At 39.7% G+C, this 17,087-nt stretch overlaps 1 protein-coding gene across 1 annotated transcript; it reads left to right on the top strand.

The window, feature by feature from the left end:
- Positions 1-6,616: 6,616 nt before the first annotated feature.
- On the top strand, positions 6,617-15,514 carry LOC126066510 (uncharacterized; the record flags this gene model as incomplete). The annotated part of the gene is given in 7 exon segments (XM_049867637.1): positions 6,617-6,688; positions 6,690-7,392; positions 7,395-8,118; positions 8,154-8,365; positions 8,368-9,480; positions 14,026-14,129; positions 15,392-15,514. Coding segments are annotated over 7 exon segments (3,051 nt in total), but the record flags the coding sequence as incomplete, so codon positions are not given.
- Positions 15,515-17,087: the final 1,573 nt, after the last annotated feature.

The following is a 17,087-nucleotide window of genomic DNA, read 5'->3' as shown; positions in this document are numbered from 1 at the left end:
ATCTCAATTGATATTCCATCAATTCCTGGAGCCTTGTTTTTCACCAATGCTTTCAGTGCAACTTGGGCTTCTTCCTTCAGTACCCTTGATTCCTGATCATACACTACCTCCTGAAGTGGTTGAACATAGACCAATTCTTTTTGGTAAAGTGAGTCTCTGTATTCCTTCCATCTTCTTTTGATGCTTCCTGTGTCATTTAATATTGTCTCTATAGAATCCTTCAGTATTGCAACTTGAGGCTTGAATATTTTCTTCTCTTATTTCAGCTTGAGAAATGCCAAGTGTGTTCTTTCCTTTTGTTTTTTTTAAACTCCTGGTCTTTGCACATGTCATTATAATACTTTGTCTTCTTGAGCTGCCCTTTGAAATCTTCTGTTTAGCTCTTTTAGTTTATCATTTCTTCTGTTTTCCTTAGCTACTCAATGTTCAGGAAACCCTGGTGGCATAGTGGTTAAGTGCTACAGCTGCTAACCAAAGGGCCAGCAGTTTGAATCCACCAGGTGCTCCTTGGAAACTCTATGGGGCAGTTCTACTCTGTCCTATAGGGTCACTATGAGTCAGAATCGACTCATGGTACTGGGTTTGGTTTTTTTTTTTTTTTGTACTCAATGTTCAAGAGCAAGTTTCAGAGTCTTTTCTGACATCCATTTTCGTCTTTTATTTCTTTTCTGTCTTTTTAATGACCTGTTGTTTTCTTCATGTAGGATGTTCTTGATGTCATCCCACAGCTCGTCTGGTCTTCAATTATTAATGTCCAAAGCCTCAAATCTTACTCTTAAGATGGTCTCTAAATTCAGGGGGGATATACTAAAGGTTATACTATGGCTCTTGTGGACTTGTTCTAATTTTCTTCAGCTTCAACTTGAACTTGCACGTGAGTGATTGACAGTCTGTTCTACAGTTGGCCCCGGCCTTGTTCTGACTGTTGATATTGAGCTAAACTGGACATTAGAAAATATTCTGAAGTAAAAAAATAATGAAAAAACAATGGATCAAAATCGGTGAGACAATGCTAAAGCTGTGTTTAGAGGGAAATATACTGACTTTAAATGCTTATATCAGAAAAAAAAAAGGCTTAAAAACAACGATCTAAGTGACCATCTAAAATAGCTAGTAAAAGAAGAAAAGTATTCTCAAAGAAAGAAGAAAACTATAGACACAGAGATATGCCCAGATCCCCTGTCAATGTCAATGAAGATTGTGTGTTCAAGTTGTCAGTGGATAGTCCCTGTCTGACCAGTTCCTTCAAAGTTTGCCTCAATTGTTGGCATCCTCTTTGCCAAAGGGTACACCTTTCTTTGAAGGTCCCCATCCAGTGACTGATTGAGGTAGAAGTATAAAGGTTCAGTCGTTTCAGACCAATGCAGGGTGCTCCTAACAACCTATATACTGACAGCCTATATAAAAAAAAGACAGCTGTAAAAATAATCAAAACTCAAAGAAACTAAAACATAAGGTTTATTCTGAGCAGTTATTCTACATGCAGGGAGACCATTCTTATTCTATAAAAAAAAGCAAATGGCTCAAAGTAGGCTAGTTACAATAAAGTTTACAAAGAGGGAGAAGAATACAAGAGCAACCATTGGTTAATGTTAACATGATTGATGGAATCTTGTCCTTCCCATTTTACTGGGATCAGCTGACATCTGGTCACAAAGTGGTCTCTAGCCTGGCTGCTAAAATTTGGCCCTATTGGCACAGAAGTTAAGTGTTCGGCTGCTAGCTGAAAAGTCAGCGATTTGAATCCACCAGCTGCTCTGTGGGAGAAAGATGTGGCAGTTTGCTTCTCTAAAGATTTATAGCCTTGGAAACTCTATGGGAAAGGTCTACTCTGTCCTATAGATGGTCGCTATGAGTCAGACTCAACTCTCTGTAATAGATTTGTTTTTTTTTTATCTACTTGCTTTCAAGAGACCTTTTGTAATTTAAATTAAGTAAGCCTAGAGTCTTTTTCATTAAATCACCAAGTAATGGTTTTGTTGTTGACTATCTTTTTCCCTGGTTGTGAAGTGGTAGCGGTTCAACCCACCGGATACTCTGCAAGGAGAGAGATGTGGCAATCTGTGTCCATAAAGATTATAACCTTGAAAGCCTTATAGGTCATACCTACTCTTATAGGGTCACTATCAGTTGGAATTCAATCGACAACAATGGGTTTGGTTTGGTTTTCTTTTTCTAGCAGGAAAAGACAAATTTATATAGCTACCAAACAACTTCTGGAGAAAGAAAAAAAAGTCAATGCTTTTGCAGTTTGGGTCAGGCTTTTTATGGTATTTGATTCTTAAAGTCGAAGTAAGGTATCTTAATTTTTCTCTTTGACACTGTGTATATACACCTAGAGGATTGTCAGAGCATTGTCAGGCCTCAATCACAGTTGGACCAGTGGGGTTTTAGCCTCCTCTTTTCCACAGGTGACGATCACTATTAAATACCCTGCAAGCCAAGCTCCATTACAGGGTCTGTTCTCAGAGACAGACTTTTGACAGAAGAATAAAAATAATAGCAAATCAATAAAAAAGAAAATAGAAAACCAACAAAACTAAAAGTTGTTTCTTTGAAAGATCAAAAACATTAGTAAACACTTTGCAAGACTCAGCAAAAATAAAAAAAAAAAGAGAGGGGAAAATACCCTCAGAAATTACTGTATCACTAAAAAAAGTCATCACTGCAGACACAACAGATATTAAAAGGATAATTAGACAATATTACAAACAACTTGGTCAATAAATTTGATAACATAGAAATGGAATAATTCTGTGAAAATCACTATTTACCAAAAAAGAGACAGAAATAGAAAAATTTGAAGTATAGGTTGTTAATATTTTTACTTTGAGGTAATCGTTGAACCACAAATGTATTTGTAAGAAATAATGCAGAAAGATCCTGCATACCCTTTACCCAGTTTCTCCCAAAAGTATTGCAAAACTATATTACTATATCACAACCAGAATATTGACATTGATACAGTCAATATATGTTGCGGTTGGTGTTAGGTGTGCCGCTGAGACAGTTCTGACTCAAAGTGACCCTTTGTTCGAAGGTGGCCTGGTCCACTGCCACCCTCACAATCGTTGCTATGTTTGAGCCCATTGTTGCATCCACAGTGGTGATCTATCTCCTTGAGGGTCTTTCTCTTTTTTTCACTGACCCTCTACTTTACTAAACATGATGTCCTTCTCCAGGGACTGGTCCCTCTTGATAGCGTGTCCAAAGGACATGAATCGAAGTCTCACCATCCTTGCTTCTAAGGAGCATTGGAACTGTACTTCTTCCAAGACACATTTTTTGTTTTTGTTCTTCTGGCAGTCAATAGTGTATTCAACGTTCATCTCCAACATCATCATTCAAAGGCATCGATTCTTCTTTGGTCTTCCTTACTCATTGTTGAGCTTTCACATTTATATGAGGCAATTAAAAACACCATGGCTTTTTAACATTAAAGAGGTCTTTTGCTCCAGATTTGCTTAATTCAATGCATAGTTTGATTTCTTGACTTTTGCTTTCATGGGTATTGATTATGGATCCAAGGAAAATGAAATCCTTGACAATTTCATTACTTTCTCTGTTTATCATGATGCTTCTTATTGGTCCAGTTGTGAGAATTTTTGTTTTCTTTATGTTGAGATATAATCCATACTGAAGGATGTGGTCTTTGATCTTCATCAGTAAGTGCTTCATATCCTCTTCACTTTCAGCAAGCAAGGTTGTATCTCTGCATAATGCAGGTCATTAATGACTCTTCCTCCAATCCTAATGCCCCGTTCTTCTTCATGTAGTCTGGCTACAAAGATTATTTGCTCAGCATACAGACTGGATAAGTACAGTGAAAGGATACAACCCTGAGGCACACCCTTCCTGACTTAAAACCACACAGTATCCCCTTGTTCTGTTCAAACAACTGCCTCTTTGTCTATGTACAGGTTCCCCATGAGCACAATTAAGTGTTCTGTAATTCCCATTCCTCACAATATTATCCAAAATTTGTTATGATCCACACAGTCCAATGCCTTTGCATAGTCAATAAAACACAGGTAAGCATCTTTCTGGTTTTCTCTGCTTTCAGCCAAGATCTATCTGCCATCAGCAATGATAGCCCTTGCTTCATGTCCTCTTCTGAATCTGGCTTGAATTTCTGGCAGTTCCTTGTTGATGTACTGCTGTAACTGTTTTTGAATGATCTTCAGCAAATCTTTACTTGAGCACGATATTAATGATATTGTTTGATAATTTCCACATTCAGTTGGCTCACCCTTTGTGATGGCTAAGATTGTGTGTCAGCTTGACTGGGCCATGATTCTCAGTGTTTATATGTGATCACTCCCATGATTGAATCTGCTGTGAATAGCCAATCAGTTGAAAGGGAGTTTCCTTGGGGGCATGGCCTGCATCTGAATATAAGCAGATGTTCTGGCTTTTTTGCTCATTCTGGATCCTGCGACTACCTCCTGTTCATCTGATCTCTGGCTTTTGGGACTTGAGCTATCAGCTTATCTGCAGATCTTGGATTCATCTATCTTCACAGCCTGAGAGTGGGAGCCCTGGTCTCCGCCCTGCCAGTCTTGGGTTTGCCAGCCCCTGTGGCTACGTGAATAAAGAGAAGCCTCTATCCCAATCCGTGGACTTGGGATGTTCCAACCTCTACAATCTCATGAGCCATTTCCTTGGTGTAAATATTTCTCTGTACATATTTTTACGCTTTACTGGTTTTGCTTCTCTAGAGAACCCAATGTAAGAACATTTAGTACCAAGAGTGGTTCTAGAGAAACAAAACTGTAAGGATGAGTTTTCTAAATTGGTTTTCAAGTCTGGCTAGTCTTAAAGATGTTAATGACTCTGCTTCTAGCAGTAAAGAGGGCGCTGCTAATCCATGGCATGAAGAGTCAATACAATTGCACAAAATATCACCACCAGTAGATCAGGTATTGGTGACAGGCAAGGCTCCAGGTGAACACAAGTGTGACATATTTCTATAGTTCTGTCAAAATGAGAAATATAAGGAGGCTAGTTGGTTGGTCTTACTTTTGCTAGACAAACTGGTAAAAATAAGAGATGCACTCAGGGCTTCAGAGTCAAAGCTCAAGTGCCACATAAATGGCCTTAAGGCTTCCATTTGTGCTTTGAAAGAAAGCCTTATTTCTTGTAGTAACAGAGCTGAAATTGCCAAAAACCAAAACTAGAGCCTTGTTGTAAGGGTGGCTGAATTACAATGCCAACTCAATTGCCAACCTCGACAGGTGTCTGAAGTTAAAGTAAGGGCATTGATTGGGAAGAAATGGGATCCTGAAACTTGGGATGGGGACATATGGGCATATAACCAGGAAACTGGAGACAATGAGCCCCTAAATTCCATTGAATCACTCCTGCCAGCAGAACCACTCCCATCTGAAGAGACTACTTCATGTTTGTCTGCTAAACCACCCTGCCCAAAAAACCCTTAGCATCTCCACTCCTATCAAATGAGATTAGCCCTAGCCTAGCTGCCTCTAAAGAACCCTTGCCTGAGTCATTGCCCGAGGCAGATGCTTTACAAAACAATGCTGAATGTTCGCAAAATAATTCCACGCTACTGATTTTGGCTTCTAGACCTATAACTAGACATAAGTCCCAGTGAGCCCCAAAAGGTGAAGCACCAGGTGTGACCCAGGAGAAGGTACACTATATTCCAAAATAACTGCTTCAAGAACCTGGGGAATATGTGTGGGAATGGCTATTAAGTGTGTGGGATAATGGTGCAAGGAGCATAAAGATGGATCAGTCTGAGTTTATAAATATGGGCCCACTAAGCACAGATTCTTCATTCAGTGTTTCAGCTTGAGAAATTAGGAAAGAATCTAATAGTTTATTTGGCTTGGTTGCCGAAGCATGGATTATGAGGTAGTGTACACTAAATCAAGTTGAAGAAGGTATACAAAGGCTTAGGGAAATTGGCATGCTAGAGTAGATTTATCAGGTTAGACCCACAGACCCATACCTGGAGTGCCCAGAGGACACACCTTTTACCACAACTGTGAGGAACAAACTTGTAATGGGAGCTCCAGCATCCTTGAAGACTGCTGTAACTGCTATTCTATGTAATTCAGATTTGACAGTGGGAACACCCTTAACTGAATTAAGACACCTAACTGCAATGGGGTTGATTGGATCCCTTGGTAGTAGGGGCCAAACGGCTGCACTCAATCGACAAAGACAAGGTGGGCCTGGTTACAGTAATGGACAGTGGAGTCAAAGCAGTAATCAGAATAGTCTGACTTGTATGGACTTACGGTGTTGGCTACATAATCATGGTGTTCCTTGGAGTGAAATACATAGGAAATCTACTAAATACTTACTTGATTTGTACAAGCAGATGAATTCTAGGTCAGGTAAACAGCAATCTAACTCGAATTGCCAGAATAGACAGTCACATTCCCTCAATCAATTCCCAGATTTGAGTGAGTTTAAAGACCCACAACTCCTTGAATGAAGGGGAGGCTGTGACCCCTTGAGGAAGGACCCCAATACACTGACAAAAATTTTTACTGTTAATCTTTCTCCCAGCCTTCCCCAAAGAGATCTACGGCCTTTTACAAGAGTGACTATTCATTGGGGAAAAGGAAATAATCAAGGCTCTCAGGGATTACTGGATACTGGCTCTGAAATGACTCTAATTCCAGGAGGCCCAAAACATCATTTTGGGCCCACTATGGCCTGAAGTAGGGGCGTATGGAGGTCAAGTTATTAATGGAGTCTTGGCTTATGCCCATCTCACAGTAGGTCCAGTGGGTCCCTGAACCCAACCTGTAGTGATTTCCCCAGTTCCAGAATGCATAATTGGAATAGATACACTCAGCAACTGTCAGAACACCCACTTTGGATCCCTGACAAACGGACTAAGGGCTACTATCGTAGGAAAAGCCAAGTGGAAGCCATTAGAACTGCCCCTACCTAGGGAAATAGGAAACAAAAAGCAATACCACGTTTCTGGAGGGATTCCAGAGATTACTGCCACCATAAAGGACTTGAAGGATGCAGGGGTGGTGGTTCCCACCACTTCCCCATTCAATTCGCTTATTTGGCCTGTGCTAAAGACAGATGGATCTTGGAGAATGACAGTAGGTTATCAAAAGCTTAACCAGGTGGTGACTCCAATTGCAGCTGTTGTTCCAGATGTAGTTTCATTGCTTGAGCAAGTTAATACTTCTCCTGGTACCTGGTATGCAGCTATTGATCTGTCCAATGCCTTTTTCTCCATATCTGTTTTGAAGGACCATCAGAAGCAGTTTGCCTTCAGCTGGCAAGGCCAGCAATACACCATCACTTGCCTACCTCAACACTACATTGACACTCCAGCTCTGTGTCATAATTTAGTCCAAAGGGACCTTGATCACTTTTCTCTTCCACTAGACGTCACACTGCCCATTACTTTGATGACATTATGATGATTGGACCTAGTAAGGAAGAAGTGTCAAATGGCTCTGGACTTATCTTGGTAAAACATTTGCATGCTAGAGGGTGGGAAATTAATCCCACAAAAATTCAGGTGCCTTCTACCTCAGTGAAATTTCTAGGGGTCCAGTGGTGTGGGGCATGTTGAGATATTCCTTCTAAAGTGAAGGATAAGTTATTGCAACTGGCTGCTCCCACAACTAAAAAGGAGGCACAATGTCTTGTGGGCCTCTTTGGATTTCGGAGACAACACATTCCTCATTTGGGTGTGCTACCCCAGCCTATTTATCAAGTGACTCGAAAAGCTGCTAGTTTTGAGTGGGGCCTAGGACAAGAGAAGGCTCTGCAACAGGTTTAGGCTGCTATCCAAGCCACTGTACCACTTGGGCCATAAGATCCACCTGATCAAATGGTGCTTGAAGTGTCAGTGGCAGTTAGAGATGCTGCTTGGAGTCTTTGGCAGGCCCCTGCTTGTGAATCACAGTGCAGACCCTTAGGATTTCGGAGCAAAGCCCTGCTATCCTCTGCAGATAATTACTCTCCTTTTGAGAAACAGCTGTGGGCTTGTTACTGGGCCTTATTAGAGACTGAATGCTTAACCATGGGACACAAAGCCACCATGCAGCCTGAACTGCCCATCAGGAACTAGGTGTTGTCTGACCCACAGATTCATAAAGTTGGATGTCCACAGCAGTGCTTCATCTTTAAATGGAAGTGGTATATACAAGATCAGGCACAAGTAAGCTGCATGAGGAAGTGGCTTATATGCCCATGGTCTCCATTCCTGTCACATTGCCTTCCATCTCCCAGTCTGCACCTAAGACCTCATGGGGAGTTCCTCATGATCAGTTGACTGAAGAAGAGAAAACCCATGCCTGGTTTACAGATGGTTCTGCATGATATCCAGGCACCACTCGCAAGTGGACAGAGGCAGCACTACAGTCCTTTCTGGGACCTCTCTGAAGGACAGTAGTGAAGGGAAATCCTCTCAGTAGGCAGAACTTCAAGCAACGCACCTGGTTGTTCACTTTGCTTGGAAGGAGAAATGGCCTGATGTGAGACTGTATACTGATTCATGGGCTATGGCTGATGGTTTGGCTGGATGGTCGGGGATATGGAAGGAACACGATTGGAAAATTGGAGACAAGAACTCATGGGAAAGAGGTATGTGGAAAGACTTCTCTGAATGGACCAAAGAAGTGAAGATATTTGTGTCTCATGTGAATGTTTGCCAAAGGGTGACATCAGCAGAGGTTGATTTTAAAAATCAAGTGGATAGGATGGTGCATTCTGTGGAAACCAGTCATCCTTTTTCCCTAGCTACTCCCATCGTTGAGCAATGGGCTCATGAACAAAGTGGCCACAGTAACAGGGATGGAGGTGACTTCCACTCACCAAGGCTGACTACAGCCACTACTGAGTGCCCGATCCACCAGCAGCAGAGATCAACACTGAATCTCCAACATGACACCATCCCGCAAGGGGTTCAGCCAGCAATTTGGTGACAATTTGATTACAATGAACCACTTCCATCACAGAAAGCACAGCATTTTGTTCTTACTGGAATAGACACTTAGTGTGGATATGGATTTGCCTTCCCTGCATGCAATGGTTCTGTCAAAACTATCATCCATGGACTTACAGTATGCCTTATCTACCATCATGGTATCCCACATAGCATTGCCTCAGATGAAGGAACTCATTTCACAGCAAATGAACTGTGGCAGTGTGCCCACGCTCATGGAATTCATTGATGTTACCATGTTTCCCACCATCCTGAAGCAGCTGGCTTGCTAGAATGATGGAATGGCCTTCTAAAGACACAATTATGGTGCCAGCTAGGTGGCAATACCTTTCAGGGCTGGGGCAATGTTCTCCAGGAGGCTGTATATGCTCTAAACCAGGGTCCAATATATGTTTCTGTTTCTCCCATAGCCAGGATTCATGGGTCCAGGAATCAAAGAATGGAAATGAGAGTGACACCACTCACTATTACTCCTAGTGACCCGCTTGCAAGATTTTTGCTTCCTGTCCCCACAACCTTATGCTCTACAGGTCTAGAGGTCTTAGTTTCAAAGGGAGGAAAGCTTCCACCTGGAGATACATCCCTGATTCCATTGAACTGGAAGCTAAGAATGCCACCTGGCCTCTCTGGGCTCCTTATGCCTCTGGATCAACAGGTAAAGAAGGGAGTTACCATACTGGCCGAAGTGATTGATCCTGGTTACCAAATTGATATTACATAATGGAAGTAGTACACCTGGAATGCAGGTGGCCCCTTAGGGCATCTCTTAGTACTACCATGCCCTGTGATTAAAGTCAATGTAAAACTACAGCAACTCAGTTCTGACACAACTAATGATCCAGACCTTTCAGGAAAGAAGGTTTGGGTCACCCCATTAGGCAAAGAACCATGACCAGCTGAGGTGCTTGCTGAGGGCAAAGGGAATACATAATGGGTAGTGGAAGAAGGTATTTCCAAATACGAATTATGGCCATGTGACCAGTTGCAGAAACGAGTACTGTAATTGTTATGAGTATTTCTGCTTTGTACACTTGCATCAAATATTTTTGTTTTCTTCACTTATAAAATATAAGATGTAAATGGGGCTAGTGCATTTTCGGTTGTACCCATGTTAGTTGTATCGTGTTAGGCACAAGTATGACTTTATAATTGTCTTTATTCAGAGATTCTGTATGGTTTAAGGAGATGCGTATATCTGCCAAGTTGACAAACGGTGGACTGTGATGGTTAAGATTGTGTGTCAACTAGGCTGGGCCATGATTCTCAGTGTTTATATGTGATCATTCCCATGACTGAATCTGCTGTGAGTAGCCAATCAGTTGAAACGGAGTTTCCTTGTGGGCGTGGCCTGCATCTGAATATAAGCAGACGTTCTGGCTTTTTTGCTTATTCTGGATTCTGCAGCTGCCTCCTCTTCATCTGACCTCCAGCTCTTGGGACTTGAGCTATCAGCTTATCTGCAGATCTTGGGATTTGTTGATCTTCACAGCCTGAGAGGGGGAGCCCTGCTCCCTGACCTGCTGATCTTGGGTTCACCAGCTGCATGTGGCCACATGAATAAAGAGAAGCCTCTATCCTGATCCATGGACTTGGGACATTCCAGCCCCTACAATCACATAAGCCATTTCCTTGATATAAATCTCTCTCCTTATATATTTATTTATACTCTTTACTGGTTTTGGATCTCCAGAGAACACAGCCTAAGACACCTTTCTTTGGAATAGGCATAAATATGAATTTCTTCCAATTGGTGGGCCAGGTAGCTCACTTATAAATTTCTTGGCATAGATGAGTGAGCACCTCCAGTGTTGCACCCATTTTTGAAACATCTCAATTGATATTCTGTCAGTTCCTGAAGCTTCGTTTTTGGCCAATGCCTTCAGTGCAGCTTGGACTTCTGCCTTCAATACCATCAGTTCTTGAGTATATGCTACCTCCTGAAATGGTTGAACATTGATCAAATCTTTTTGGTACAGTGACTCTGTGTATTTCTTCCATCTTCTTTTAATGCTTCCTGAGTAGTTCAATATTTTGTCCATAGAATCTTTCAACATTGAAATTCGAGACTTAACTTTGTTCTTCATCTTTTTTTCAGCTTGAGAAATGCTGCCCATGGTCTTCCCTTTTGGTTTTCTATCTCCAGGTTTTTGCACATGTCATTATAATACTTCACTTTGTCTTCTCAAGCCACCCTTGAAATTTTCTCTTGAGTTTTTTTATTTTATCATTCCTTCCATTCCCTTTAGCTACTCTACATTTCAGAGTATCTTCTGACATACATTTTGGTCCTTTCTTTCTTTCTTGTAGTTTTAATGATCTTTTGTTTTGTTCATACATGATGTTCTTGATGTCATCCCACAACTCATGTGGTCTTCACCAATTAATGTTCAATGCATCAAATCTATACTTGAGATGGTCTCTAAATTCAGGTGGGATATACTTTGGCTCTCGTGGACTTGTTTTAGTTTTCTTCAGCTTCAACTTGAAATTGCATAGGAGCAATTGATGGTCTGTTATGAAGTCAGCCTCTGGCCTTGTTCTGATTGATGATATTGTGTTCTCCATCATATCTTTTCACAGATGCAGTCAGTTTGATTCCTGTGTATTCCATCCAGAGAAGTCCATGTGTATAGTCACTGTTTATGTTGTGAAAAATGGTATTTGCAATGAATAAATTGTTGGTCTTGCAAAACTCTATCATGGGATCTCTGGTATTGTTCTTTCATCAAGGCTGTATTTTCCAAGTAAGAATCCTTCTTCTTTGTTTCCAGCTTTCACATTCCAGTAATTATCAATACAACTTGACTGCATATTTGATCAATTTCAGACTGCAGAAGTTGATAAAATTCTTCCATTTCTTCATCTTTAGCATTGGTGGTTGGTACATAAATTGAATGATAGTCGTATTAATTGGTCTTCCTTGTAGGCATATGGATATTATCCTATCGCTGACAGTGTGGTACCTGAGGATAGATCTTGAAATGTTCTTTTTGATAGTGAATGTGATGCCATCCCTCCTCAATTTGTTATTCCTGGTATTGTAGACCATATGATTGTCTGATTAAAAATAGCCAATACTAGTCCATTTCAGCTCTCTAAAACCTAAGATATTGATATTTATGCATTTCATTTTTGATGACTTCTAATTTTCCTAGATTCATACTTTATACATTCCATGTTCCTATTATTATTAATGGATGTTTGCAGGTGTTTCTTTTTGTATCATGACACATTAGCAAGTGAAGGTCCTGAAGGCTTGACTCTATCCACATCAGTAAGGTCGATTCTACTTTGAGGAGGCACCTCTTCCCTAGTCCTTGCCTTCCAATCTCAGAGGCTCATCTTTGGCACTATATCAGACAATGTTACGCTGCTATGCACAAAGTTTTCACTGGCTTTTTTTTTTTTTTTTTTTAAATTAGATTGCCATGTCCTTCTTCCCAGTCTGTCTTTGTCAGGAAGTTCAGGCGAGACCTGTCCATCATGGGTGACCCCGGTGGTATTTGAAATACCAGTGGCATAGCTTCTAGCATTGCAACAACATGCAAGCCACAACAGCGGGACAACCCGACACACAAGTGGTGGAGGCAATACATAACCCCAGTGCCGTACACTTTAATTACCCTGAAGATCCCTCACATTGCCCATTTATATCCATAACCACCTTCTTCCTGACACCTAATCCCTGGCAACGACTAATCTTTTCTACATTGAATAATTTTGTCTTTTTAAGAATGTTGTATGAATGTATTTATATAGTATGTAATCTTTTGTGATTGGCTTTTTTTCACTCAACATAATTTCTTATATATTCACCCACATTTTTTGTGTGTATCGGTAGTTCATTGCTTTTTATTTCTGGCTAGTATTCCATCTTATGGGTGTACCAGTTTGTTTAAAAATTCATTCTTTGAAAGATGTCTGGGTTTTTTCCTTTTGGCTATTATAAATACAACTGCTATGGCCATCTATGTACAGGTTTTCGTGTGAACACAAGTTTTTATTTTTCTAGGGTAAATGCCCAAGAGTATAATTATTAGATAATATGTTAGTTGCATGGTTAATTTTAAAAGAAACTGGCAAAATGTGTTTCAAGAGTGGCTTTACCATTTAACCTCCCCATCAGCATTACAAAGTGATCCAGTTTCTTTGCATCCTTTCCAGCATTTGGTATTGTCACTATCTTTTTTTTTTTTTTGCCATTCTGATAAGTGTGTAGTGACATCTCATTGTGGTTTTCATTTGAATTTACCTAATGGATAATAATATTGATCATTTCCTTGTCTGCTTATTTGCCACGTCTGTATTCTCTTGGATAAAATGTCTCTTCAACTGTTTTGCCCATTTTACCATTGGACTGTTTGTTTGCTTTACTTTTGAATTTTTTCTATAGACTAGATACTAGTTCTTTGTCAGATTATGTGGTTTGCAAATACTTTCTCTTAGTCTGTAGCTTGTCTTTTCATTCTCTTAAAAGGATCTTTCTCAGAGGGAAAAAAAATCATTTTGATGAGCTTCATTTTATCAATTTTTCCTTTTATAAATCATATTTTTGTGTCAAGTTTAATTTTTTTTTCTTTGCCTAGCCTTAGATCCTGAAGATATTCTCCTATGGTTTTTCTGAAAGTTTTGTAGTTTTACACTTTTAATTACAAGATCCATTTTTAGTTTGTTTTTTTTTAAAAAATAAAGTGTGACGTTTAAAGGAAGATTCATTTGTTAAAGAGTCGATCCTTTCATTGAATTGCTTCATCATAATCTTAATGAGATGCATGGCTCAAAAAGGTTAAGAATAATTTCTTCAAGTAAAAGAGCTTCTGTGAAGCTTCCTGGGCTTCATTAAGGTGAAGTAAGTGCACTATGGATTTTCGTTTCATGTTCTGCCTTCAAACAATGTATATGAGCCTTGTTCTATCCTCCTTAGATGAGGATATAAAAGAAAGCAGACGAGTCTGTTCTAAGATAAAAAAAAATTCTTTGATGATGCCTATAGGTTAGTGGCACTCCTATTCTGTTCTGATGTACAATTACATTTGTAAGTGTTCTATGCCTGTTTGACTTATCTGAATTCCCAGGTAAACCTCTGGCCTATCTGAACCCAAGTGGCCAGCCCGATGATTTAAGACCAAGCTGCCTCTTTGCAATTCAGTCTCTTGTCTGCTGGACAGACTATCCCAGAGTGGGTTCCCATTCTCTCTTGGACACTCCTGCCTTTGGTTCATCCACTTTTACTTTTGTTAAAGTCTGGGTTTTTCCATGCCTGGTCCTCTTTTTCCTAGAATGGGTGCCATTAGGTCAAACAGCAGAGAAAAAGAGAGTGAGCTAAATATTTGATCATAGAATACAGACTGTGATAGCCATTAATTCTGTATACCACTTATTTTTTATTTTCCTCTTTCTGGCCACAGGGTAAGATTGCGTTTTTATCCCTTTGGAGTTTGAATGGTCACGTGACTTGCTTTGACTGAGAAAATATAAGCTGAAATGATGTATGCCATTTTCTGGTAAAGGTCTTTAAGAGTTCATGTGATTCACCATTGTCTCTTCAGCATTTCAGGGATCAGCAATTCTTCAGATGGTGGAGGCTTCAACAGCCTACACACCTAAATGAAGATGGTATGAAACAGATCCTCCAGCAAGCCAAGAGGGACATGTAGCCCGAGTGAGAAATAAACCCCTATTGTTTTAAACCACTAAGATTCGTTTGTTTGTTGTTTGCCAGCATAATTGGGTTTATCCTTACTAATATGATCCCAATGACATTACATGTATTTATTTAATGCTGATAATCATCAACCAGAAATTCAAACTTGAACTGATCTTTACATTTTTGTAAGTCTATTTATAGAAATAAATTTACTAAGTTTCAACTGATCTTTATTTTTTTTTAATCTATTTATAGAAATAAGTTTACTATTTGAAAAACAGTTTGTGGTCAGACCATGTTCCTGAATTAGGGTTTTGAAAACAGAGTTTCTATATGTGAATCAGTGACAATATTCCATGGGGTAGGATACAAGGACACCAAAATTCATTTCTGGGAGTGAATCAGTACCTAATATTGTTTGAATAACAGTGATGCATAAGAGAGGGGTGAAGTGATTAAATAGCAAAATGCAGAGCACAAATAACTAAGTAGATTCTTCAGCTGTTTGACAGCAGTTTAATTTAATGAGATTGTGTACCCACTAACCAGGTGCTGAACGTATAAAGTGAAGAAAACACAGACGTTTGCACTCTAGTCTGTGGATGAGGCAGATATTTCAGAGATTATGACAGTACAGACATGCCCAGGGTGCTGTGGTGACACAGAAGTAGGATGAATGTCATGGTATCCAAGTTTATACTTAAGGGTGAAAACCCATTCTCAGCTCACACCCCCATCAGGAAGTTATTCTCTTGTTTAACCAGAGCAAAATTTAACTCCTCTCTTCTGCACAGCATACCCAGAATGCCAACGGGCAGAACACAGAGGATACCAGCCAGGGAACACAGGGTGCTCAGGTTAAAGAACCAGAAAACTGCAGGGTACCACAGCAAAGAGCAAGAGTCATTCTTCACTAGTAATTAGAGACAGGCGTTTTGCAGAGTTCACTGAAAGCAGCAACATCTCTATAGCAATGTAATCAATGATGCCTAAACTTGCTGAAAATAAACTCAGAGCAAGTGTATAGGTAGAGCTAGATTTTCCATAACTTAAGCACAAGGGAGAAAACCAGGTTAGGTTCATATAGGACAATCAGCAGATCTTGGATGATGCAAATTAGGAGGTACCCTCACCTGGACTACAACAGAGACTTGTTTTTAAGGCGTACCCGGCTGAGTTTTTCAGCAATTCTTCAGTGAGGGGGAAATATAAAATAATAACAGTTCCTGCTGCATATATATTAATTGTGAATTACTCCATAGAGCTATGCTTAAATTAACAGTAAGGTTGAGAGTTCTTATTAGATCGTGGGTTTAGTCATCATCAACTAATCCTACATCTGTGTTCCAAAAAATGTTAGAAAGGTTAGGGTGGGTAGAAGTGACCTGAATATTGCCCAGAGTGGTCAGATGAGTTAAGCAGCATCTCATACAAAATGGTGTCTTGACAAGGCTGTTAATGGATCCCACACTTGCCTACTTTTACTTTTATGGGGAATGATAAAGGAAAAACTATGAAATTAGGAGACTAGCCTCAAAGATGTAAGATAAAGAGTCTTTGGGCAAAATCTATAAAAATCAAGCCATAAAATCCCTCCTCCTCACCACCCCCATCAAATCACAATTTTGCTTCCATTTTTCAAAGCATAACAACTTACACATGCACTTAAAGAAGGCCCGGAGGCTGTGACCCAGAAATTTCAACTTTAAGACTCTAGTCCTACCATCAAAGACATGCATGGAGATTTATGGGCTAAAGTTGCTATTGTAGAGTTAATAATTTTGGGATGACATTAAAATATTTAAGAACTGATGGCATTTACATTAAGCAATTAGAACAGACACTTACCGTCAACAAACAATACACTCACATCAGTGATAGACTACCGAGTATCAGCTCTGTTGATAACAGGATCAAACTAAAGGTTCAATGATTCTGAGGTTTGGCTACTCATCTACATCAGTACTCTTAAGACGGTCTTGACACACAGTAAGAAAAGTATTTTACACTATAACCCTGAACACATACACACACATATATACACACATAAACACACATATATACACACATAAACACACACACACAACTGAACCAAAAGTTTAACTTACAGTTATGATGTACAATAATTCTGATATTTTCCACTGAATGTATTCAATTTTGTTTTTCCAGATTGGTGTTATCCAACAGAATTTTCTGCAGCGAAAGAAATGGTTAGATGGCTTTCAAGTATTATAGCCCCTAACCACACAGCTATTGATCACTTGAAACTGAGAAACTAAATTTTTTACTTTACTTAAATTTAATTTTTTTGTTTTTAAATAATCACATGGCTAGTGGCTAACATAGAGGTTCTAGATGCTAGCTGCAACTACTCTACTGATTTTTTAGTAATGTAATGAATTACAAGCCAGAGTTTGAAGAACACTCACTTCTTGAAAAAACTATATGGTGATATCAATATCATACCAAAAATGTTGTTAGGTGCTGTAG

Source organism: Elephas maximus, chromosome 2 (assembly GCF_024166365.1).
Source record: "Elephas maximus indicus isolate mEleMax1 chromosome 2, mEleMax1 primary haplotype, whole genome shotgun sequence".
Taxonomy (NCBI): Eukaryota; Metazoa; Chordata; class Mammalia; order Proboscidea; family Elephantidae; genus Elephas; species Elephas maximus.
Note: the sequence above shows the minus strand (reverse complement) of the source record. Positions and strands in the feature narration are given on the sequence as shown.